At 32.0% G+C, this 25,000-nt stretch overlaps 1 protein-coding gene across 3 annotated transcripts in view; it reads right to left on the reverse strand.

The window, feature by feature from the left end:
* Positions 1 to 471: 471 nt before the first annotated feature.
* Positions 472 to 25,000, reverse strand: part of LOC135127127 (uncharacterized) — a 62,150-nt gene continuing 37,621 nt past the window's right edge. For 2 of the 3 annotated variants that reach the window (XM_064053470.1, XM_064053468.1), the window contains 2 exons: positions 20,787 to 20,844; positions 472 to 666 (listed from right to left, as the gene is read on the reverse strand). In XM_064053470.1, the coding sequence (XP_063909540.1) occupies positions 622 to 666; positions 20,787 to 20,844 (103 nt within the window). In that variant the 3' untranslated portion in view covers positions 472 to 621. The remainder of the gene's footprint in view (positions 667 to 20,786; positions 20,845 to 25,000) is intronic. The other variant, XM_064053469.1, reaches the window with a different exon arrangement.

The raw sequence follows: 25,000 nt of genomic DNA on the forward strand, positions 1-25,000 counted from the left end.
TACACTCTCATTACGAGAAAATAATCAGCCTGAGTGCGGGAATTAAAGCCATCTATACGCCAACAGCGCAATGACAAAACACACTTGTTGTTATTTAAGTCGAACAACTCGCTTTTAATTGTAGTTCAATCATCTGTTAAAACAAGAAAAAAAAAACAAACTGCAATAATGTAATGATCCAACGATTATGAAATAAGTTGGACATATTTATTCCTTTTACGTGATTAACTCATCTTTTTTTTATGAATTATTATTATTAGTCACTCCGACAGTAAAAAAAATGTTAATACTTACCGCCTTGGACAACGCGAGGATCTCTACGAATTATTCATTCAGGTTAGCCGGCAGAAATTTTTTTGCCAACAATAAAGAGAAATTCTTATTAATTCATGTAAGTCAAGTACATAAATATTAATGTACTTCTGTCTGGTAGTTTTTCAAGGATTACGACACGTAAAAAAGGTTATAGAATGGGTCACGAACATGCTTTATTTGGACTAGATAATTATTAGCAACAATAAGTAACAGGTTATCTGCATGAGCTTTGATGATAATAAATCAGTGTGATTGTCTACGGGGCTGGGGGCTGGAGAAGGGGCGATATCTACGAAAGAGAATTTCTCATCTTCTAAGGGGCAGCCAGTCTCCCACGTCCTCACTCTGATACTGTAAGAGAAAAATCACCATCAAAAATCGCACCCTCTAGTCTAATTTCTTCTACATATCAAAATTAATATGTTGTCTCCCACCAAGAAGCTAATGACGTCGTCTTAAAACTTATCAATAAATCCGTTACGTTTTTCGATGCATGCCATACTAGTAGTGGTTCAGCACCGAGACAATTTCTGTGTAAACAACTTTGCAGATTTTTTCAGTCACGTCTGAAGCTCCCTTCATTAATTAGCGCACAAAAAGCGGTTTTTATGCAAAACGCCGCCTCTAAATGGAACACATTTGTTTGCTTCGCTTATTAAAGAGTAGGCCGATGTTGTAAAGGCACGAAATAAATTGGACTGTTATTAACCTGTTGATGGGACATTTCTTTAGGGCGAAGTAATTAAAAAGACACTTTTAGAAACGTCAAATAAATGAGTCGTTACGAGCTGCAATTTACAAAGGAGACGTTCGGTGGCAATAATATGCGAAAGCGACTTAATCATATTAAACTTGTCGATACGCTATAATTTAACTTCTTGTTCCAATAATTACGTTTCTTTGCATGCAAATGTGGTAAACACGCGGCGGCTTTCATATTTGTTGAATGAAAGCATGAGGAGTGATTATCGGATGAATTATAGCCATTTTCTTAATCTCGGCTGCTGTAGGGACAACAGTCGAAGGTGAAAATGAGATTTGCGGTTTTTTTATTTCTTTGTGCTTTGATAATTATAATATGCAAAACTAGTACACAGTGCGAATTTAAGATCGCTTTTAGGGAAAATAAAATTTAAATAATCTAAAACTTTGGGCCTACTTTTGAAAGGTTAGAATTTTCTTGAATTTTTAGATTACATAAAACACCCACGAAAGTTTTTTGTATAAGGCATTTCCAGCTTCAAAAAGTTTTATCTATCGATTATTCGTTGTGGTTTTCATAAATGCAGAATATCCAACGGTGGCTTGAAATTTGATCCCTAACGTATTTGTTCGCAAATATCTCAAACTCATCACTGAAGAAAAAATAAGTTAAATTTGGAACTTTAGTTTGAGTGTATATTTTGGTTATTAATTTTACATTGGTAGGGTAATGTTGACTTTTAAATATAAAAACTCTTTGTATAGTTAAAAAATATGGCACGACATTAACATTTCGTTGAATTTGACATACAAAGTACATCATAAACTGCAATCTGTGGAAATAATTAAACAATCGGGTGTAAATAATCATACTGTTCATGGTCAATAAATGTACCAGTTTGGTTTTACATGATTAAATTTGTACTCGTTTATACAACAATGCGATTAATAGGTCACGATGTAGACAAAATTACAACAAATTAAATTTTCGTTTTTTTAAAAATATAACATTTTGATTTTATTTTACTTTTAATATACATATATGGTACATTTTTGTAGGGAAATATGAATTTTGCAGTTTTGCCTTTCGGACTAACAACCAATTAAAAATTCCTCACGATTGAGATCGAGACATGGGTGGGGCTTATCTTTTGGCTTTCTTTTAGCAACACGAATACTTAACAACATGTTTCACATGGTAATTTCTCGTACAAAAATAATGATTTTGCTGTTAAGCCCCGCCCCCTCTTGCACACGACGAACAAAGAAAAATCGTCACAACTGAGACGGGGCGGGTGGGCGGGGCTTATAATTAACCTTTTTTTTCTTAATATACATACTCTTCAGAACAAGAGAATGTAAACATGTTTAAAATGGTAAATTTTATCCCCACACTTCTCTACAAATTTACCATTTTAAACAAATTTCCAGTTTCGTGTCGTAAATAGAAAACTACGTACATATGTTAAGAAAAAAAGGCAAAATACAAACCTCGCCCACCCGCCCTGATTTCAATTGTGATGAATTTTTTGATTCGTCGTGAGCCAAGGGGCGGAGCTTCATTGCAAAATGTTATTTCTCTACAAGAAACTGCTGTGTGAAACATACTTTTAAGTATCATGTTGTTGAAAGAAAACTATATATGTTAAGAAAAAAAGAGAGAAAAATAAGCCCCACCCACCCGCCCCAACCCCACTTGTGTTGAATTGTTCATTCGTTGCCCACCGAGGGGTGGAGCTTAATTGTAAAATCCATGTTTTCCCACAAAAATTTACCATCTTAATCTTGTCGTGAAAAGAAGATTACGTAGGTATATTCAGAAAAAAGGCAAAAATTTAAGCCCGCGCACCCGCCCCCATCTCAGTTGTAATTATTTTTTTATTCGTTCTGAGCCGGGGGGGCGGAGTTTAATTGCAAAATCATTATCTCTTTGCAAGAAATTCATTCCTATTTTTATTTTAGCTATAGAAATTATCGTAAAAAATTAACTTTGTGGAATAATATTTGACAATTTAATTAGGAATGTATGTATATAAATGTATTTTTTTTGATTTTTGATATAATGTGATGCAAAAAAAGTGCCCCAAAAATTAATGTTTGAAGATTTTTGTTTCCAAAACAGTGAAATCGTCATAACAGAACTATATCTATTAAAATGTAGCAACTTTTTAGGAAGTTAGGATGTACCAGTTTGGATAAATAGGTATAGTTTTGGAAATTTCATTCTACCCTATAAAATTTTATTCACAAGAACGAGACGGACAGTAGTACAATGGTAAGAAATATTTATGGCTCACACCAGTTCACCTGAATTTGTAGGAGAACATTTAGCAGTTCGTGAGTAACGATGGTCCCTGTCCGGACCTGGATTATTCTGCTTTCTAACATTTGGGGATTACCGGCACGAGACAACTTTAAGTTGTAAATATATTTTGCTATTGCACTACTGTCCGTCTCGTTATTCCCAATAAAATTTTATAGGGTAGAATGAAATTTCCAAAACTATATAATTTGCTAAATGCATTGTTTTTTAGTCACCCTGTGTAAGAAATTTTAAAATATATTAACGCTCTAATAAACGAAATGTATAGATATTTTAGACCGAATTTATCAAGTTTTTGGAAAAAATAAAGGGATAATATTCTTAAAACTTTTATAAGATTTTAGACCATTAGATTTTGTAATTTCTAATTTAAATTATCAAATGTTAGTACACCATTTTAATTCCCTTTTCCAACAACTAAATATCCAATGTAAGAAATAAAGGCAAATTCATAAAGCACAACTAGAAATGTATTACCTTATTAAACTTAAGTAGCATTTACTTCGCAATATTCATCAGATAAATTTTGGTCGGTATTTTAGCATCTGCAAGATATTCTTAAAGTACATAAAAATTTACAAGAATTAGTCCAGTAGCTGCGGAGATTCTTGGTCTAATAAAATCTCCACAGGCGACAGACCACAGAGTAGAGTACAAAAAGATAGGTCACCCGTTTCCGTCTGTCTGTCGTCTGTCGGTCTGTGACCATTTTTATTAGACATTTAATCTTCGAAACTACTGGAGCGATCGCGTGTTCGATTTTCTCATAGGCCTTTTTCTTCCTTACGCTGTTACTGCTACCATCAATATATTTTTATTTCTCCAACTTAAATCAAGAAAATTAGTAGTGCGGTCCATCGGGCGACTTGTCAATTTCATGTTTTCTCGACGTTTCATGACCACTAGAGTACGAAAAAATAGGTCGTCCGTTTCCGTTTATCTGTCTGCCTGTCTGCCATCTGTGCAGATTTTCATTAGACATATAATCTATAAATATCTGACAATGCGTTATTTCTTAGTTGGCAAGAACAATGAAAATAAATTCAACAAATGAGTAAACATTTTCACAAACTAATTTTTAGGGGAAATTTTTCCTTTATAATTAGTAGATATCATGAACCTATTTTTATAATGTGTTTGTCATTAATGTTAAATTTTTATTTATTAGTAGTAGTTGTAAATTGCGGTCTTACATGAATTTTCATATATTTTAAAATTTCGCTTATCTGTGAGTTTCAGAATCATTAAAGTTAAAAAAATATTTTCATTGTTACCTGTATTGAACGTGTATTGAAATTTTTGGCATGGTAGTTTCCTTTTATGAGTGAGTATTTTAGAGTCTTTGGAAAAAAAGAAAAATTCGGCAAAAATTTTTAAATTCAGAAATCAATAATCTGCTGACTTTTTTATGCTTTAATAAAACGTTGCCGTTTAATATTTTTAAATATTGTGTTTCTAAATCTAATTTTGTAATGTTGGCCTCCATCGTTTTTAACAATAAGTATTAAGAAAGTTTCAGTTAATTTTAATCGCGTTTATTGCAGTGGGTTTGTAACGAAGAAGAGGGGACTCGCTAGCAATAGCAGAAGAAGTCATAAAAGTTGGAAATTTTTGTTAGTCTTGATATGTTGACGGATATTTTAAAGTTTTCATTAGCTTTTGTAAAGGTATTTAAACAAGTACTGTCTGCTATGTCCAAATTCTTATTAGACAGATATTCTCTGAAACTACCGATCCGATTGTTGTCAAATTTTAAATGTATGTTAGGAATATCGTGTAAATGATAAAACGCTAACAAAAATTGGCCTAATCATCCCTACCACCAATGTGATACCATTCCCTCAAAATTTTCACAGTAAGTAGGATTTAAATTTTATAAAATAACATTATCCAGTACTTTTTCTCCACAAAACAAATTTTATATTTTTATTTGTTGGACTGGAAATTCTGTCGTAATAACTCATAAAAAGAAGATTGATGTCATTACATTTTTTGAAGAATTGTTCAACAAATTTCTCTAAAATTCTATCGAAGCCATACGGTATTAATTAGCGTTGTACAACTTAAAATTATTATGTTTATATTCGGTAAAAAATGACGTTTTCCAAGCTTTCAACTAACGATGCACCAAAAAATATATACCGAATGTCTAGTAATATTTGTAATTTTTTTGTCAGGTTGGCAATATGTTTAAAATCTGATGATGGCATACCTGACTGTCAAATAAACATCTATAACACCAAACCAGTAACATTTCTCAGAATAGTGAACCAAAAATAGTCACCCGGTATTTATAAATATACTTTGGGGAATATTGCAAAAATTACTCTTTCGATTTCGTTATTGCATCTAATTGTAGGAATGGAATAAAATGATTTGGAAAAAATTAAACATCTGGCACAAAATAAATGCTGTACTAGCACACATTTTCAAGCAAAACTCGTTAAATTGGAGCATGAAAATTAATTATCAAATGAATTGTGAATGATTGCATTTTTCTGATACAAAGTACAATATGCATGATAACACCATGTTTACAGTCGATGACACTTTGCACATAAACGGCAAGGGTAAGCTGAATACTTCGATTGTATATTTTAAAAGTAATAGGTATAGCCACCAATTTTAAAAGATCAGATTGGACTTGCAGCTAAATAAATGGAAAGTAGACAAAAGCTTAAAATAAATAGATGCGTAAAATACAACTCATTATTATGGTTTAAAGCATCGTTAATATAGACAACGAGGTGTGTTTTATGTGTTTGTGGAAAAGTGTAGGCAATAATATACCAAACAATATACCGTTAATGCTGCTATACTATATTAATGCATACATTTATGTAACTACAATGCATTAACCTTGTTATGCAATTTTATAGGTGGTCACATTCAATAAATCTTGAAAATAATTTATTTATAGTGTTCTAAACGGCTAGAAACTAGAAATTTAGACACGACTTACACAAGTGTTATTTATTAAACACCAATACCTATTTTGGGTAATAAAAATTAAACAACAAAGAAAGTATCCGCCTAGTGATAAAGCACCACATATGCATCCAATAAAGTTAATAACCGAATAATTCTGGAACAATGCCTTCATCATTTCCACCGCCATTTGAACAGGTGGTCGTAAATTTTTATTACCTGCATTCGCGACATATTGTCATAAAACAACTACACTAACTGCAAAAGCGTAAAGTTAAAATTCAATCAATGTTCGTTCTATAAAAATCGTAAATTAAGAAACCGGTTCATAATGTTGTTTTATTTATACGTACACAATTTTTAAATTACTATGTATTAATGGAATTACAACGGATAAAAACACACTCAAGTCATTAGATGACACATTATTTGATTAGATTTTATTCAGAATATAAATTATTTTCCAGTAATTGTAAAAGTGTACAGTATGTAACTGACATCTTGATTACTCAGTGAAGATACAAACATGTGTTGGGTTTGATACGTGTCATTTAAAAGCCACTTTAACCACACTCCTACAGCACGTGTTCCGATGATAACCTGCATGATGGTGAAATTAATAAACAACAATTTTTACTTCCCGAGCGTAAGCAAAGGAAGTATTGTAATCGAGTCCGTCGGCCGACTCTCTACTTTTACGTTTTCTCGATCTTTCATGACCCCTAGAAGACGAAGAAATAGGTCTCCCATTTCCGTCTGTCTGTCCGTCCGTCTGTCCGTCCGTCTGTCCGTCCGTCTGTCCGTCCGTCTGTCCGTCCGTCTGTCCGTCCGTCTGTCCGTCCGTCTGTCCGTCTGTTGTCCCGGATTTTTATTAGACAGATAATCTCCGAAAGTACTCGACCGATTGTTGTGAAATTTTGTACTTATATTAAGAATATCATGTAGATGGTAAAACGCTAACCAAAATTTGTCTAATCATCCCCACCACTAATGCGATGACGTCACTTCAAAATTGTACATAGTAAATGGGTTTTCAATTGTATAAAATAACATAGTCCTACACATATAGTTTACAACTCTGAATCGACTTTTCACCAGAAACGTCCAGATTTTTGGAAAAAAAATCAAAATTATAAAACAACATTTTGAAATTTAATTTTTAATCTGCTAACCAGAATGCTTTGAAATGTTGCAGATGTTTTAAGGCTATAAAGAGCATCATAAATCTTTAGTCAAAAAATATTTGCTTATCCCCTCCAAAAACTTGATGACGTCAGCTCAAAAGTTTGTGGAATAAATCATATCTAAAATGTACAAAATATGATGAGTCTGTACTTGTGATCTATCACTCCATTCATATTTTTTGGATTTGCATATACAGGGTGACTCAAAAAAATTAATGAATGCGTAAATATATTTTATTGATTTAATCAGGAACTACAAAACCGAATGCTCTGAAATCTTGCAGATGTTTTAAGGTCATAAAGAGCATAATAAATGTTTAGTCAAAATATATTTGCTTATCCCCTCCAAAAACTTGATGACGTCAGCTCCAAAGTTTGCCGAATAAATCATATCTAAAATGTACAAAATATGGTCAGTCTCTTCTTGTGATTTATCATTCCATTCAAATTTTTTCGATTTGCATATACAGGGCGACTCAAAAAAATTAATGAATGCGTAAATTTATTTTATTGATTTACTCAGGAACTACAAAACCGAATGCTTTGAAATCTTGAAGATGTTTTAAAGTTATCATAAGCATGGTAAGTTTTTGATCAAAATGTATTTACTCATCCTTCCTAAAAAATTTATGACGTCACCACAAAATTTTGCTGAATAAATCCTATCTAAAATGTACAAAATATGATGAATCTCTTCTTGTGATTTATCATTCCATTCATATTTTTTGGATTTGCATATACAGGGTGACCCAAAAAAATTAATGAATGCGTAAATGTATTTTATTAATTTAATCAGGAACTACAGAACCGAATGTTTTGAAATGTTGCAGATGTTTTAAGGTTATAAAGAGCATAATAAATTTTTAGTCAAAATATATTTGGTTATCTTCTCCAAAAAACTGATGACGTCGGCTCAAAAGTTTGCCGAATAAATCCTATCTAGAATATACAAAATGCGATGAGTCTCTTCTTGTAATTTATCATTCCAGTCATATTTTTTGAATTTGCATATACTGGGTGACTCAAAAAAATAATGAATGCGTAAATTTATTTTACTGGTTTACTCAGGAACTACAAAATCGAATGCTTTGAAATCTACTGCGAAAAAAAAAACATAATAGGCATGCAGTCGTCACGTTTCCGACAGCGAGGGAAGTACTGTCTAAACTCTTTAGACCAATTTTTATTTATCGTAAACAAAAGTTTATAAAATGTGACGTAGGAGATATATTGTCAATTCGAACGCGTTATTTATGTCTAAGACACTGTTTTATTTACATTTACATTTATTTTTATCGACAATAATGAATCTCGTATTGTTTGAGGCGGAGTCGAGGAAACCGATCACACGAGGGAATTTTTTCTTGCGATTTAATCTCAGTCATGCGTGATTTTTTAGACGCAACAAATACACCTCGAAGAAAGATACAATGTTGCGGTAGGCCGATACTTTCTATTCTCAGCTGACTAGCGAGAGTTTGCTTTAGGATCCTCATGCGAAACAGCTCTTTTCTTCAGAGATATTTACCGCTGTTACTTTCAAGGTTAACATTATAATATCTTTTGTAGATCACACTGTTTTTATCTTACTCTACTTTCGACTAAGCGTAACAAATATTTATGGAAAAAGGGAAAGTCATAATCGAGGTATAAAACGCACCAAGTTCGCTCTTGCTACGGTGTGCTCGGATAATACAAACTACAGTAAAAAGTATCGTAAAAGAAGCCTGTCTCCTGTAATGATCCAGATTTATTATCGTGACGAAATTACTCATCCACTTGGCTTGTTTCTCTCAAGCTAGATCCCTGTACAAGGTACTTCGAGAATAATGAACAGCAATCGCATTTATACGCAAACCACGAGGAACTTGAACAACAAATTTTGAGAAAATTACAAGTGTATCGTAAGTTGGGGTATAAAAGCACATGATATTAATAAAGGTGCTCTCATGAGCTTCAGAGAAGTTCTTGACTGCCATTAGCTATTCATGAAACCTTTGTAAGGTTAAGGTTCGTTCCTTGTGGACGCATATGCACAACCGGTAAGAAGATTGCGTCAGAGTAAACACAACTTCAAGGCAAAAAAAGTTCTGCATTACGAAAAATAAATACTGCATAACTGTCTTTCCGTGAATAACAATTATCAGCAAAAATTAAATGTTGTTACTTATTTTGATTTCATTTGCACTGTCCATTACATTAACACTGTGTCACAGTTTTAGAATTAGCTCGAAACAATTTTACAATTTTTTTTTATGACAAAAACTGCATCATTGTAACACTTGGTTTAATATCTATGCAGATTTCTATGAAATAATGCGTGCCTAATCAAGCATGCAGTGCGCAATCATTTTCTTTTCAACTTGAAATTTTTTCCATCAAACGTAAACAAAATTTGCAACTTTACTGTCGAGCGACATTTACATAACACCAAATAAATTATTATCGATTCGGCAATTTTATTATTCAGTACTAACGTCAAACTTTTCCAACTTCGAGTTATTGCATGTAAAATATCGCACGGTAAACACATCCACTGCAGTAAAAATAGATTTGTCCACTTTTATATAAACTACGTTTGCGATTTCAGGGAGAAATACGGTTTGGTTATTGGAATACGTGGTACGGAATAGCACACAAAGCACTGAAAAGTGAATAGAATCTCGAGCAAACAACGAATGAGATTAACAAAAAGGAAAATCGTCTTCGATTTGTTTTTTTTTCTTAGTTATCAAAATTGGGACAGTCGGTGGTTGTGATTTCCACAAGAGATTGATGGCTAATTTATTCTAATTAACAAATCAAAAAAATCGGAAGGAACTAATTATTGTTACTTTTAACACCAGGAGATCTCACCGCGCAACATTCATGAACAGTCGGGCAATAATTATTATACACTTAACCTAGATTCCTGCGGTATTTTATTGCGAATAATTAATATGCTTTCAAGAGTCTTTGTGATTTTACCTCAGTCGTGGCTTTTCAAAGGCAGGCTTTAATAAATACTTCTTAATTATAAGATAATCACGATTTATTAATGAAATTTATGCGTAATATGTTACGAACAATGTGTTGTTTAAGTAACACATTTATTAAAATTTATGTTCAAGCATTTTATCCAATCACCAATTATTAACAGCTTCATTATTTATATATCAATGTCACTAGATATCTAAATTTAGCACGGGATTACGCATTCATAGTGATGGTTGTAACTATTTTAATCTAAAAGTTTGCAAATATCGATTTCTAAATATAGGATTAACATCTGGGAGTGATAAAGCGTCAGTCATGCGAAAATTATGCTAAACAACAGCGTTATCAGTAATTTTTTTTTTTAGATGCATTTATAGGCTTGAAAATGTTGAACTTTCGTATTTACAACGAATTAACTTTTCTTAATAGAGGCTAATATCGAGTTATGAAATTTCTTCAAGCTTTGATCTGAGTGGACCCAGAGATACATTTAACAAGTTCTTTGAAGTTGGTAAAAATGTTGTCCTTAGCACGGGTAGAATAATTTGTTTCTGAGGGATCAATCGCATGAAATTTATGTCAAAAACACATCTAAAGTTTTAGAAAAATTAAATACAGTTAGTAGGGTTTTATTGTTGCATTTTCTCAAAAATAAAAAAAATATGTAAACAAAATGTGTAGGCACTATGAGGAAGAAATATAATAATAAGAATAAAAAATAAATGTACAAGGTGTTTTTTCACTAGTGAAATATGAATTGGATCAGATGTCAAAAAGTTGCTTTATGATTTCTTATGGATGATCACCGACATTTTTTACTGTGGTTCCAGTAATTTCAAAGTTCTCATAAACGGAAAAATTTTCCGTTTTCAAAAATTTTAAATATCTTTAGATTTTTTCAAAAAATAAAACATTTTGCTTTTTTTTTCTTTAATGTGTAGACTTTTCATAAGAAGACACATAAAACATGGTTAAAAATGGAAAACTTGTATAAGGAAATATCAATTTTGCAATTAGGTTCCATCCATAATTGCAAAATCCATATTTCCTTGTAAAAATGTACCATTTTAACATTATTTTAAGTTTATTGTGAAAAGATAGCTACGTAAATTTAGAAAAAAAAAGCAAAATATTAACCCCGCCCACCCGCCCTGTCTCAATTCTGATGATTTTTTTTATTCGTCATCTGCCAAAGGGGCGGAGCTTAACTGCAAAATCCTTATTTCTCCACGAGAAATTAAAAAATGTGCTTGAGTATCGTGTTGCTAAAAAAAATACCATGTATATTAAGAAAAAATTAAAACCCACCCATACGTGCCTTGATCTAAATAGTAATGAAGTTTTCATTCGTTGGCAGACTAGGGCGGAGCCTAATTGAAAAATCCATACTTCCCTACAAAAAATTACCATTTTGAACGTGTTTTAAATTTCTAAGAATAAAAAAGATCACAATTGAGATGGGGCGGGTGGGCGGGGATTATATTTTGCCTTTTTTTTTCTAAATTTACATAGTATTCTTTGAACAACACGATACTGAAAAACATGTTTTATTTGTCTTGTAAAGAAATAAGTATTTGCAGTTAAGGTCCGCCCACTTGGTTCTCGGCGAATAAAAAGAATCATCAGAATTGAGACAGGGGGGTGGGCGGGGTTTATATTTTGCCTTTTTTTTCTTAGTATATCATAGCCATCTTTTCACAACAAGAAACTTAAAACATAGAGCGCAGCCTAATTGTAAAATCGATATTTCCGTATACAATTTTCCATTGTAAACATGTTTTAAGTTTCTTGTTGTGAAAAGAAGTCTACGCATATTAAAACAAAAAGGAAAAATGAAATGTGACGATTTTTTTTATTCGCCGAGAGCCAAGGAGGCGGAGTTTAACTGCAAAATTCTTGTTTCTTTACAAGGAATTAAAAACATATTTTTGAGTATCGTTTTGTTCAATGAATGCTATGCATATTAAGAAAAAAGGGAAAATATAAACCCCGCCCACCCACCCCATCCCAATTGTCATGATTTTTTTATTCCTAGAAACCTAAAAGACGTTTAAAATGGTAATTTCTTGTAGAGAAATAAAGATTTTGCAGTTAAGCTTCGCCCTCTTGGCTCACGACGAATAAAAAGAATCATCAGAATTGAAACAGGGTGGGTGGGCGGGGCTTATATTTTGCCTTTTTTTTCTTAGTATATCATAGCCATCTTTTCACAACAAGAAACTTAAAACATAGGGCGCAGCCTAATTGTAAAATCGATATTTCCGTATACAAATTTTCCATTGTAAACATGGTAATAACTTTATTTTTCGTAAGGGTCATATATTTATTTTACGAATTCTACAAAAAGTTTGCTTGCATTTTTTCCCAAACATAAACCAAAAAGTAAATCGATAAATTTGATAAATGCCGAATTTCGAGCGTTCTAAACGTTTCATAGCCCCTAGAGCCTAGAATATGCAATTTCCGTCTGTCTGTCTGTTGTCTGTTTGTTGGTAATTTCATTACAAACGTAGTCTCCAAAACTACTGCCATGATTTCTGTGGAATTTTGCGTGTACGTTAAGACTATCCTGTAGATGTTTTTTTATTTATTGTCGTCATATCAGAAGTTAAATTGTGTTTAAGTTTTGTAAAATCTTAAGTATCTAGATTTTTGAAAAAGAAAAAAAAAATTGAAAAACGGACTGGTTTGAAATCGTAAAGTCAAAATTGTTTAAAAAAATTCAAAAACTGACTTGTCTAAAATCTTGCACATTTGTGGTTTATTAATGCAGTCATCTTTTTAAGTCCGTATGTACAGATTAAAAAAAAATCACAATTATACAACATTTTAGCAACTACTAGGCGAATTGCTTAGAAATTTAGCCCATTTTTTCAGTTTGGTAAATCGGTAACCAAAATTTCTCTTCCATTCCCACCAGAATATTAATGATGTCACTCAAAAGTTTGCTATTTGAATTCTTTATACTGTTTTTTTTTAAATAGAAATGTTTGTTTAATTTGTTGTATTTAAATGGTCCCTAAGTTTCTTAGCTCTAAGAAAGTGTGATATACAGGGTGAGTCACGAAACCCTCATTCTTTGATATATCACTAATTATTAGAGATAGAAGAAAAAGTTCAAGACAAAAGTTGTATGGTTTATGGGGTAACTGCACAGAGTGTATACAAAATTATAATAGGAGTCTTAAATTTTCAAATATCGGCATTTTAGTTATTTTCAAATGAACACCTTCTGGTTGTATTTTTAAAAAAGTGAAACGTCTCAGAAATTATCAACTTTAGATATAGAAAACGCTTCACAAAAAAAGAGAAAGAGATATTGGAAAAAAATCAAAATTGTATATAAACACTTTGTATATTAACACTCACTTTTGTATTTTTAATTTCTATAGAATATTAAATACCTTACATACATATCAAGATTTTTGAAACATAAAGAATTGGTCGAAGGTTAGTTCGTCTGAACATTTTCTGTAATGATCAACATTTTATCAAGGACTGTATTTTCTCTGGAAAATAAGGTGAGCTGTTCTTGATTTGATAACAAAAAACAATTTCGTAATTAAATAAAATGTTTTTCTTATTTTAGACAGAATTTACTTAACAAAACTTTGAGATGACGTCATCAATTTTTGGAGAAGGGGCAAACGGATGAATTTTGATTACGTGAGATTTCGTTATAACAATAACATTGGATTAATAAATCATAATTCTTAAAGAATGTTATTGTAAACAATTTAGATGGAATTTATTTAGTAAATACAGTTTTTGTGGAGATCTATAGATAATTTTGAGTTCATTTTTGACCATCTACAGGTTATTCTTAAAATATTTCCAAAATTTCACAGAAATTTATATTTTTCCATATTCCACAAGGTACACAAGGTCGAACCTTTACAAAATCAAAATCATTTAAAAATTCAGAAAATTATAGAAGTCTTCATTTTTAAAATATACAGTAATAAATATTTCCAATAAGATCGACTTCGCAAAATTTTGAGATTACGTCATGAAGTTTTTGGAAGGGATGAACAGATAAATTCTCATTAGAGATTTACCATGTTCACGATAACCTTAAAGAGTATACAGAACTGCAATGTAATCGGTCTTGTAGTTTCTAAGATATATTGTGCGATTTCGTTATACAGTTTTGATTTTTTTCCCAAAAATGTATAAGCTCAAGTTTAAAATAACATTCGATTAATAAATCATAATTCTTAAAGAATGTTATTGTATACAATTTAGATGGAATTTATTTAGTAAATACAGTTTTTGTGGAGATCTATAGATAATTTTGAGTTCATTTTTGACCATCTACGACTAGTTGTGTCTCAAAAAACATTAAGAGCAGCTTATTTTGGATATATTCATAACTGTTTATCATATGCAATTTTAGTATGGGGTCATTCTCATCATTTGTTAAAATTATTTGCTATCCAAAGAAAATGTATTCGCATTATAGCCGGGTTAAATTATAGAGATGACTGTAGGGTATCATTTAAAAATTTATGTATTATGACACTACCATCAGCTTATATTTATGCTTGTCTTAGATATGTGAAAGCTAATCCAAATCAGTTTAGATCCCTGGACCATGAGCATCAAACAAGATATAAAGAATGGCTACAAACAGATTTTCAAAGATTAACGAGAACAAGAACAGCTCTACGGTATTATTGTATTACACTATTTAATGTACTTCCAGTGTCATTAAAAGAATTACCTGAGAATGTATTTTGTAAAGTTGTCAAAGAATTATTAATTAATAACGTTTTCTATTCTACATCGGAGTTTATTAAATTTAAGTTTACGGACATGTGAAACATTTTTTGTAATGATTATCACGAAATATATTATTATTATTATTATTATTATTATTATTATTCTTAAAATATTTCCAAAATTTCACAGAAATTTATATTTTTCCATATTCCACAAGGTACACAAGGTCGAACCTTTACAAAATCAAAATCATTTAAAAATCGAGAGAAGTATTCATTTTTAAATATACAGTAATAAATATATCAAATAAGATCGATTTCGCAAAATTTTGAGATTACGTCGGGAAGTTTTTGGAAGGGATGAACAGATAAATTCTCATTAGAGATTTACCATGTTTACGATAACCTTAAAGAGTATACAGAACTGTAATGTAATCGGTCTTGTAGTTTCTAAGATATATTGTGAGATTTCGTTATACAGTTTTGATTTGTTTTCCCAAAAATGTATAAGCTCAAGTTTGAAAATAACATTGGATTAATAAATCAAAATTCTTAAAGAATGATATTGTAGACAATTTAAAGTAAATACAGTTTTTGTGGAGATCTATAGATAATTTTGAGTTCATTTTTGACCATCTACAGGTCATTCTTAAAATATATCCAAAGTTTCACAGAAATAAAGTTTCACAGAAATTTATATTTTTCCATATTCCACAAGGTACACAAGGTACACAAGGTCGAACCTTTGCAAAATGAAAATCATTTAAAAATTGAGGAAAGTATAGAAGTCGTCATTTTTAAATATACAGTAATAAATATATCAAATACTGAAGATAGATTTCGCAAAATTTTGGGATTACAAAATCACCATGCTTATTACGGTGTTTGCAAGATTTCAGAGCAATTTCAAAATTAAATTCTAAAATATTGTTATTCAATTTTGTTTTTTTTTTTTTTCAAAAATTTGCATGTCTACAGTAAAAACTCAACATGGATTCATAAACCACAACTGTAGGAGTACCTGTTTAATAGAATTTAAATAATATTTACTAGTACAAATGTTGAGATGACGTCATCGATTTTTGGAGAGGGGATAAACAGATAAATTTCGATTACGGATTTACCATGCTTACGATGTGTGCAAAATTTCATAGCAATTTCAAATTAAATTCTAAAATACTGTTATTCAATTTTGATTTTTTTTTTTAAATTTGCCTGTCTACAGTGAAACTCGACACGGATTCATAAACCTCAAGTGTAGGAGTACCTATCTGTAGAATTTAAATAATATTTACTATTGTAAATTTTGAAAATAGCGTCATCCCATTGTTAATGGGGATGTTTATACAATTTTTGATTAGCGTTTTAGTATCTGTACAACTTTTCTAACATACATATAAAATTTAACAGTAATTTGAGAGATTATGTCTAATAAAAATTGACACAGTTGCCAGACAAACAAATAAACGACAGGCAGACGGAAACGGGGACCTACTTTTTCGTACTTTAAGAGTCATAAAATATCGAGAAACCCTGAACTCAGCGATTCGTCAGATGGACGCTTACGCTCAGGAAGTATCAAAATTGTACAAAAAAAAATTGAGAGACCAACCGGTCTGAAATCTTGGAAATATGTTTTAGGTTATCGTAAAATTTGGTAAATCATACGTTAATCAAAAATTTCTCCGTTTCTAGACTCCAAAAACTTAATTACATCATCTTAAAATTTTGCTAGATCAATCCTGTAACAAATCTGCAACATATAATTGCGTGTGCGAGTAGTATATAAACAGGACAGCCGTCAGAGACCACGTGACCACCACTCGTGGTGAGTGAAGCCCCATAGGTGTTGTTGGTGGTGGAATATACGTTTTGAAGAAAAAAGTCAACTAAGTATAGTGTCAGGTGCAGAATTCGAACCTGCGCTCGTTTTTCGAACCAGAACTTAAATCTAGCGCCTTAGTCCACTCGGCTAACCTGACTTTCAGTGGAAACGATCTAAATCAGGTATAAAAGTATGTCCTTTGAATTTGTTTTTAGATTAAGAACTTGGTAATTTTGTTTAGGTATAAAATTGCAAACTAATACGATAATTTAAATAACGCTAAAAAAGTGTTAAAGTGTTAAACAACAACAAAATGACTTCGAGTCTAGCAACTACTAGAACATTTGTTCAGAAATTTAGTCCATTCCTTCAGTCTGATAAATTGGTAACCGAAATTTGTTCTCCATTCTCACCAAAATATTGATGACGTCACTCAAAACTTTGCTTTCTAAACTCTAAATTAATTTTTTAAATACACATTTTTGTTTCATTTGTTCTCTCATATTAAATATCAAAAGTAATAAGTTCTAATTCTAATACCCTGTGATATACAGGGTGAGTCATGAAGCCCTCGTTGTTTGATGTCTCGTTAATTATTTATATAATCAGAAGTATAAGGAAACGTCAAAGATAAAAGTTGTGCAGTTCTTTGAGTTACACGCAGTAAAATTATTTTCAACTATACAGAGTGTATAAAAAATACAAAATTAAACTTTCAAACGTCCATATTTCAGTTTTTTAAAATAGAACACCCGATAGTTGATTTCTGCCTTTTACTTTTTATATCGCAGAAATTATCAACTTTAGAAATATAAAATACTTCACAAAAAAAAAGAGAATAAAAACAGATTAAGGTGCAGTGATACAACAAAGAGTGTTCTATTTGAAAAAATTAAAATGTCGATATTTGAAAATTGTATATTTTAGATTTTTTTTAACCACTCTGTATATTAAGCATGTACCTTGTTTTCTGTGAATATTTATTTGCATTATTAAAAATATTCAAACAAATTGGAATAATGTGGCAACATCAAATCACGATGGCAATAAACTATATGGTTATAATGCTGAGTCAATAAAAATATACATGTAAAAATATCCAAGACGTTTCATTTAAAAACACAACACTCTGTACAACTGAAAATAATTTTAACGTATGCTACTCAAGCAGAAACTATATAACTTTAGTCTGTGATTTCTTTTTTAGTTTCAATAATTATTAGGATATCGAGTAACGCGCTTAATGGCACACCCTGTATACGGGATGTCTGCAAAATGGCGGATTAACTCTTCAGTACGTTACGTACAGAGGTTTCGGGAGTCCCAAAAAAGTAATAAAAACATTCTTTATGATGTAGATTACCTCCGGCTCACTTTCTGATTTCTCATAGTAACGATGAAATCCAGTTTTTATTTTTTTTAGAACAATCATAATCATAACAACCGGTAGTCATTAATCGTTGTGCATTATTATTAATAAAACAAATCATTTTTTATTAATAAATAAACAACAAAAAATTAATAAGACATTTATAAATTATAAACAAAAACAAAACCAACAAAAGAAAAATCCATTAAAGCATAACCAACTAAACACTAGAGATGTTCAAAATTCCTGCCTTGTGCATATAAGTACGCTCGTAATGTTTCCAAATTTTGATAATTTTTTTAAAAAGTTAGTCATCAGTACTTGCTAAGATAAAACTAATTTTGGTAATCATAAGAAATAAGAATAATCTAAGAAAAGAGAGGGCGGGGGGCGGGGTTAGTAGCTGCTAAGATAAGACTGATTTTGGCTAATGAGATACCTTCTAAGAAAAGAGAGGGTTGGTGGGCGGGGTTAGTACCTGATAAGGCTAATTTTGGCAAATGATATACCCTCCAAGATAAGAGAGGGTGGGTGGGCGGGGCGAGTAGCTACGAAGATAAGACTGATTTTGGCTAATGAGATACCTTTTAAGAAAAGAGAGGGTGGGTGGGCGGGGTTAGTACCTGATAAGGCTAATTTTGGCAAATGATATACCCTCCAAGATAAGAGAGGGTGGGTGGGCGGGGCGAGTATCTACTAAGATAAGACTGATTTTGGCTAATGAGATACCTTTTAAGAAAAGAGAGGGTGGGTGGGCGGGGTTAGTACCTGCTAATATAAGGCTAATTTTGGCGAATGATATACCCTCTAAGAAAAGAGAGGGTGGGTGGGCGGGGCTAGTACCTGCTAAGGAAAAACTGATTTTGGCAAATGCCCTACCCGCTAATGAAAGAGAGGGTGGGTGGGCGGGGCTAGTAACTGCTAAGATAAGACTGATTTTGGTAAATGACGTATCCTTTAAGATTTTTAATTAAATTCTTATAAGAAAAGACACCAGAGGCTGCAAAGCACATTCGAATTTTTTCCAGGCAGGAATCCCTAAAACCTCAAAATTGTTTTAAATTTAAAAAAAAATGGGGTCCATAAATTAACTCAAAAACAGGTCGGGTCATAATTTTCCAAAAGTAGAACACGAAAGTTCTTCACAATTCTTTTAAAAAAGAGTACCCAAGAGTCTCCCGAATTAAAAAAAAAAAACACTGCGACACTCAAAACTTTTTGAGATTCATAAAAAATAAAACAGTAAAAGCTCAAAAGATTTTTTCAAGTTCATCCAGCGACAAAACACCCGATTCCTTTAAATTTATCCGAAAATAAAACAAAGTGGACCTAAAATTAAATGCGAAAATTTTAAACGTAGGGTTTTGAAAACTTGAATTTTTGATACGTCAAACATTTTTAACTGCTTACTCGATTTTTGTTGATTTGTACCGGTTTATATCAGGCAAATATTGTTGTTGAATGGAATTTTATCAAATTATTACAAAAACAATATCTTTGTACATTCTAACTGAAATGGTAATTAAACATGGTCATGGGCGAAAGAAATATTAACGAAAAGTTTTATTACTAGTTATTGTGATAATGAATGAATGTGTTGTTTAGTTGTTAAACGTAGCAGCAGAACCAATTTTAAAATCATGTGCGAGATCAAAATGTGAGAAGGATTTTTTTACAATTTTTCCCATACTCACCAGTTGATTGTTAAGAGCGTAACGGAGAGTTAATCCACTATTTTGTAAACACCCGGTATAAATAGAAAAACACTATTTTAGACTGTCCGTAAAGGTGTGGTTTCATATATTGTCTTAGTTCCAAACAAAAATTCATTTTTACAAAAAATATTAGTAAGATTCAAAATTTTTCGAAGAGGCAGTTTTTTTCTGAAATTGTTAAAAATACCTTAAAGTAGTACGACTTGGCGACTATTGCTAGGTTATAAGCTGGTGATATGCTATGTGATGTTATTTATGTTGACGCAAATTCAACTCAAAAATTTGGACTATGGAATAAATAAATGCCAATAATTATAATCTCTAAGAAAAAACCCTGAAACCCACTGATTACTCGTCACGCTTCGTAGGGCGAAAAAAGAACTGTGGAAGCTCTTTAGATTTTTTTTGTTGTTATAATAATACACTAAAAACATATTAACTAGTACAATAATGAAAAGCTCATAATCGTTCCGTAAGATTTAGCAACATTTATATATTCACTTCTAAAATTAGCACAAAATAAAAGAAAGTTTTTCCTGACACGCCAAGTAAACAATGCTTACAAGAAGACGGAAATCGCAAAAAATCCCCGCCTTCAAATACCGCAGAAAATTACCAGTTAAAAAAGCTCAAACACTTCGCGTCTCTTTCGCTATCTACACTGCTCATATTTAAGTTTACTTGGCTGTGTCAAAGTTCAACAAAAGAGGAAAACCCAATTTTCTTACCTGACCTTCGTATTCAATCGGTGCAAAATTGGAGTTGGTTTCCACGCGCTTACCGAACCTGAAATCAAACAGATCATTACCTGTTGCTTCTTGCTCTCAGGAACATATTAAATTCAGTCGACTCGAAATATCAGCCACCCCCCATGTTTGATCTGCGCCTATTTAAAGATTTATTGGCTTTAGTCCACTCTAATAAGACCAAGTCGTCGTTCCGTTTTTCTCTGTTTGTCGAATGAATTACAGCAAGAGTGCGGATGAGGGTGTTCAAGAACAAAGAGAGGCGCATGTTAATTTCCGGTGGAAAAATGATGAAAAGCGCTGATATGAGAGGATTTTAATGTGATTCTTTGCCCGACCCGTGTTAAACTGTTAAATATTTATTCTGTGCATACTCTTTGACGAGAAATCGCGAGCAAGCTTCGAACTAACGTTTAAAAATAAACGTTTCGGGAAATGCTCCCTTTGTGCCGGAACACGCGATGTAGAAATTTTCGCGGTGGGAAATAGAAAATGTGCATTTAGCTAACGAGGAATTCTGCTGGTTGTGACGTTCGTGGAAATCGAACCGAAAAAATGCACTGATGTTTTCACAGACTTGCGACGAGTTATGGAAGAGCAAATATTTTTTTTAATTATTACTTTGGCGGTTTGGTTGTGATTGAATCACTGTGGGTTTTACTCAAGGGATTGAAAACCTACGCCATTGATTAAGGCGAGCGGAATAGTCTTTATTGTTTTCAGGCTGTGCTTTGTTGTTTTATAGCTTTTGAATACTGCCGGCCGTGGTAATTGGAAAAACAGATTTGCCGATTTTTAGCACGTGTGGTTTTTCGGTATTTGCGCTGGAATAAAGACAACAGAAATGTTAATGGAGAATTTAAATTATAAGCTCGATTTACTTTCACTGGGTGGAGGGACCGTTTCCACTTGATTCGAAATTGTTGGTTGTCTAACTCGGAATTCTTGTAATAAAAAAAAATATACGCGCGAATTGTGCCAACAAAGTTGTGTTTTTTAATCTCGCCTAAAAGCTCTGGAAGCTTAAAAATAGAAAAAAAATCACTTTATCTATAAAGTCGCTAATTTCTTACAAATAGCGCACGATAAAAAAAAGAATTACAGCTGATGTTGATTTTAGGATAACAAAATTGGCAATAAATTTATTTGTTCTATATTCAACATTTTAACGTTATGATACTTCGCATATTGTTGAATTCTTCGTTTTCGTCCATGTAGTTCAAATTTAAACCCGAAGGTGGTGCTAACTCAAATTTTAAATTTTAGAGACTTTTAAAAAAATTATATAAAATAACAAATACTTGCTACTTGACGAAAAAACTTATTTAATGAAGACTGCTAAATGTTTATAACAATAACAAAAAATTGGTCGAAATTTGTTTCCACAGAACTTCCCTCTCATCGAAAGTATGTACAATGAAACATATCCAGCATTTTCGAGTTGAGTTTTTACTTTAAACAATTTTGTGATTTTGCAAGGACACGTATATGAACATGGAGTGTAGTATAGTTTTGGAAATTTTATTCTACCCTATAAAATTCTGTTGACAATAACGAGAAATATTTATGACTCACACCAGTTCACCCGAATTTGTAGGAGAACGTTTAGCAGGTCATAAAATAATGATCATTTTCCTTCGTGAGTAACAATGGTCCCTGTCCGGACCTACATTATTCTGCTTTCTAACATCTGGGGATTACCGGCACGCGATAACTTTAAATTGTAAATATCTCTTGCTATTGTACTACTGTCCATCTCGTTATTGCCAATAAAATTTTATAGGGTAGAATGAATTTTCCAAAATTATACTTGCTAAGATTAGACTGACTGTGGCAAATTACATACCCCCTAAGAAAATAAAGGGTGGGTGAACGGGGCTAATACTTGTTAAAATAAGATTATTTTGTTACTGACTGAACAATATTAACAGTAGTAGTCACTGGCAGGCGCGGATACAGGATTTCGTTTAGGGGGGGGGGGGGGCAATTTTTATGCGATTTTACCTATCTCCCAGAAATTCGTTCTAAACAAAAAAAATTATAAAAGTTTAGCTAGCATACTGTTTTTCAAATAACATGGGTGATATTTGGTTGTTTGCGTTACACGTATAATGTATAGTAGAATCTCGATACTCCTTTCAGAATTTTTAGATGAATTTTTCAAAAATGAAATTTTCCATTATGCAAATTTCGACCTATTCTCGACGATTTTCGAAATTTAACTAAATACATTTTCTTGTAGATTTTGGGCCTCAGAAGACACTTCTGGCTTCATTTCTTTGATAACTTAAACCATTTTTCCAGATTCGTCCAGTTGAAATATCGTAATTTTTAAAAATTTTGAAAAATTCGAATTTCACACCGAATTTTCCGAAAATATTGCTCGGTTACCATTAACATGCCATATTTTTGGAATCAGCACGTCGGGATATACATATATCACTGAATTTTTTCAGAATTGTTAGGAAACTTTTTCAAAAATGAAATTTTCCTCATGCAAATTTCGAACCAATTCGACGATTTTCGAAATTTAACTAAATAGTTTTTCTTGAAGATTTCGGGCCTTATTTCTTCGATAACTTCAACCTTTTTTCCAGAATTAGTTAATTAATTCAGTGCATTGAAATATGGCAATTTTTAAAAATTTCAAAGTATTCCATACAACATGCAGAAAGAACTTGCGTCTTTTTGCATGTTGTGTTTTCAAGTTCAGTTCGGATTGCAGAGTTTTTGTTCGGATTAAAGAAGCATCGACTTCAAATAGCCTCTGTTCGGATTACTGGATATTCGGATAATCGTGAATTCGGATTATAGAGGTTGAACTGTATTTACGAAATGAAATTTGATTTCAAAATTTTTAAATTGGTCAAAATAAACTGCCTCGGTCATGTGTCAGGGGGGATCCGCGCCTGGTCACTGGACGGAAGAAGAGGTGGGCGGGGCTACTGCTCGCTCATAAAATTAGAAAAAAACTAAATTTATATATTTTGATTAAAAATTTATCATGCTTATCACGATTTTAAAACATCTGCAAGTTTTCAAAATATTCGGTTTTCTAGATTCAAATTAAATTGCAAAATGTTGTTTTATAATTTTGAACGTTTCGGGTAAAACTCAACAAATTTTGATTAGTGTTTTACCATCTATGTGACATTATTAATATAAATACAAAATTTGACAACAATCGGACCAGTACTTTGGAGATTATCTGTCTAATAAAAATCGGGCCGCCAGACCGACAGACAGACAGACGGAAACGTGGGACGGAAATGGGAGACCTATCTCTTCGTATTCTAGGGGTCATGAAAGGTCGCTTACAGTCGGGAAGTAAAAATGGTCGAAGGTTATTTCAGCAGAACTTCCCTCGTCCCTGAAGTACAATAAAACATACCCAGCTTTTTCGATTCGAAAAATAACAAAATTTGTTTTGCGTATTTTTTTGAGAACCGCTGTAAGTTAAAATAAGGATATATGTATGTAATGTAATGGTAAAGTAAATGCAAAGATTTATATTAATCTACGATAGGATTTATTCGGCAAAATTTTGAGATGACGTCATCAGTTTTTTGGAGGGGATAAACAGATATATTTTGATTAGAAATTTACAATACTTAGGTACGATAACTTTAAAACCTCTGCATGATTTCAAAACATTCGATTTCACAGTTTCTGATTTGATCAATAAAAGAAACTAACTCTTTTTTTTGAGTCACCATGTATAATCAATTGTAAAAAATATGAATGGAATTGTAAATCGCAAGTATAAACTCATCATATTTTGCACATTTTGGCAAAATTTTGAAATGACGTCATTAGTTTTCAAGGGGGTTGTCAATTAATTTTGATTAACGATTTACCATATGTTCAATAAACTCCAAACGGTTACAGGATTTCAAAGGATTCGGTTTTGTAATTTCAAAGTTAAATTGGGAAATGTTATTAAAAAATCTGGATACCTGGGGTAAAACTTAAATTATTATCTGTGTAATAAAAAACGACACAAACTTGGACAGACGGCAGACGGGAAACAGACAGACGGAAACGAGGAACTTATGTTTCCGTATTCTAGAGTCATGAAACGTTAAGAAAACATGAAAGTAGCGAGTAGCCCGATAGACTCGATTACAATACTTCCTTAGCTTACGCTTGGGAAGTAAAAAATACGAAAAATAACAAAAAAAAAACACGATTTAAGA

Source organism: Zophobas morio, unplaced genomic scaffold, assembly GCF_036711695.1.
Source record: "Zophobas morio isolate AGI-343-1 ecotype UQ-CSIRO unplaced genomic scaffold, CSIRO_AGI_Zmor_V1 ptg000011l, whole genome shotgun sequence".
Taxonomy (NCBI): domain Eukaryota; kingdom Metazoa; phylum Arthropoda; class Insecta; order Coleoptera; family Tenebrionidae; genus Zophobas; species Zophobas morio.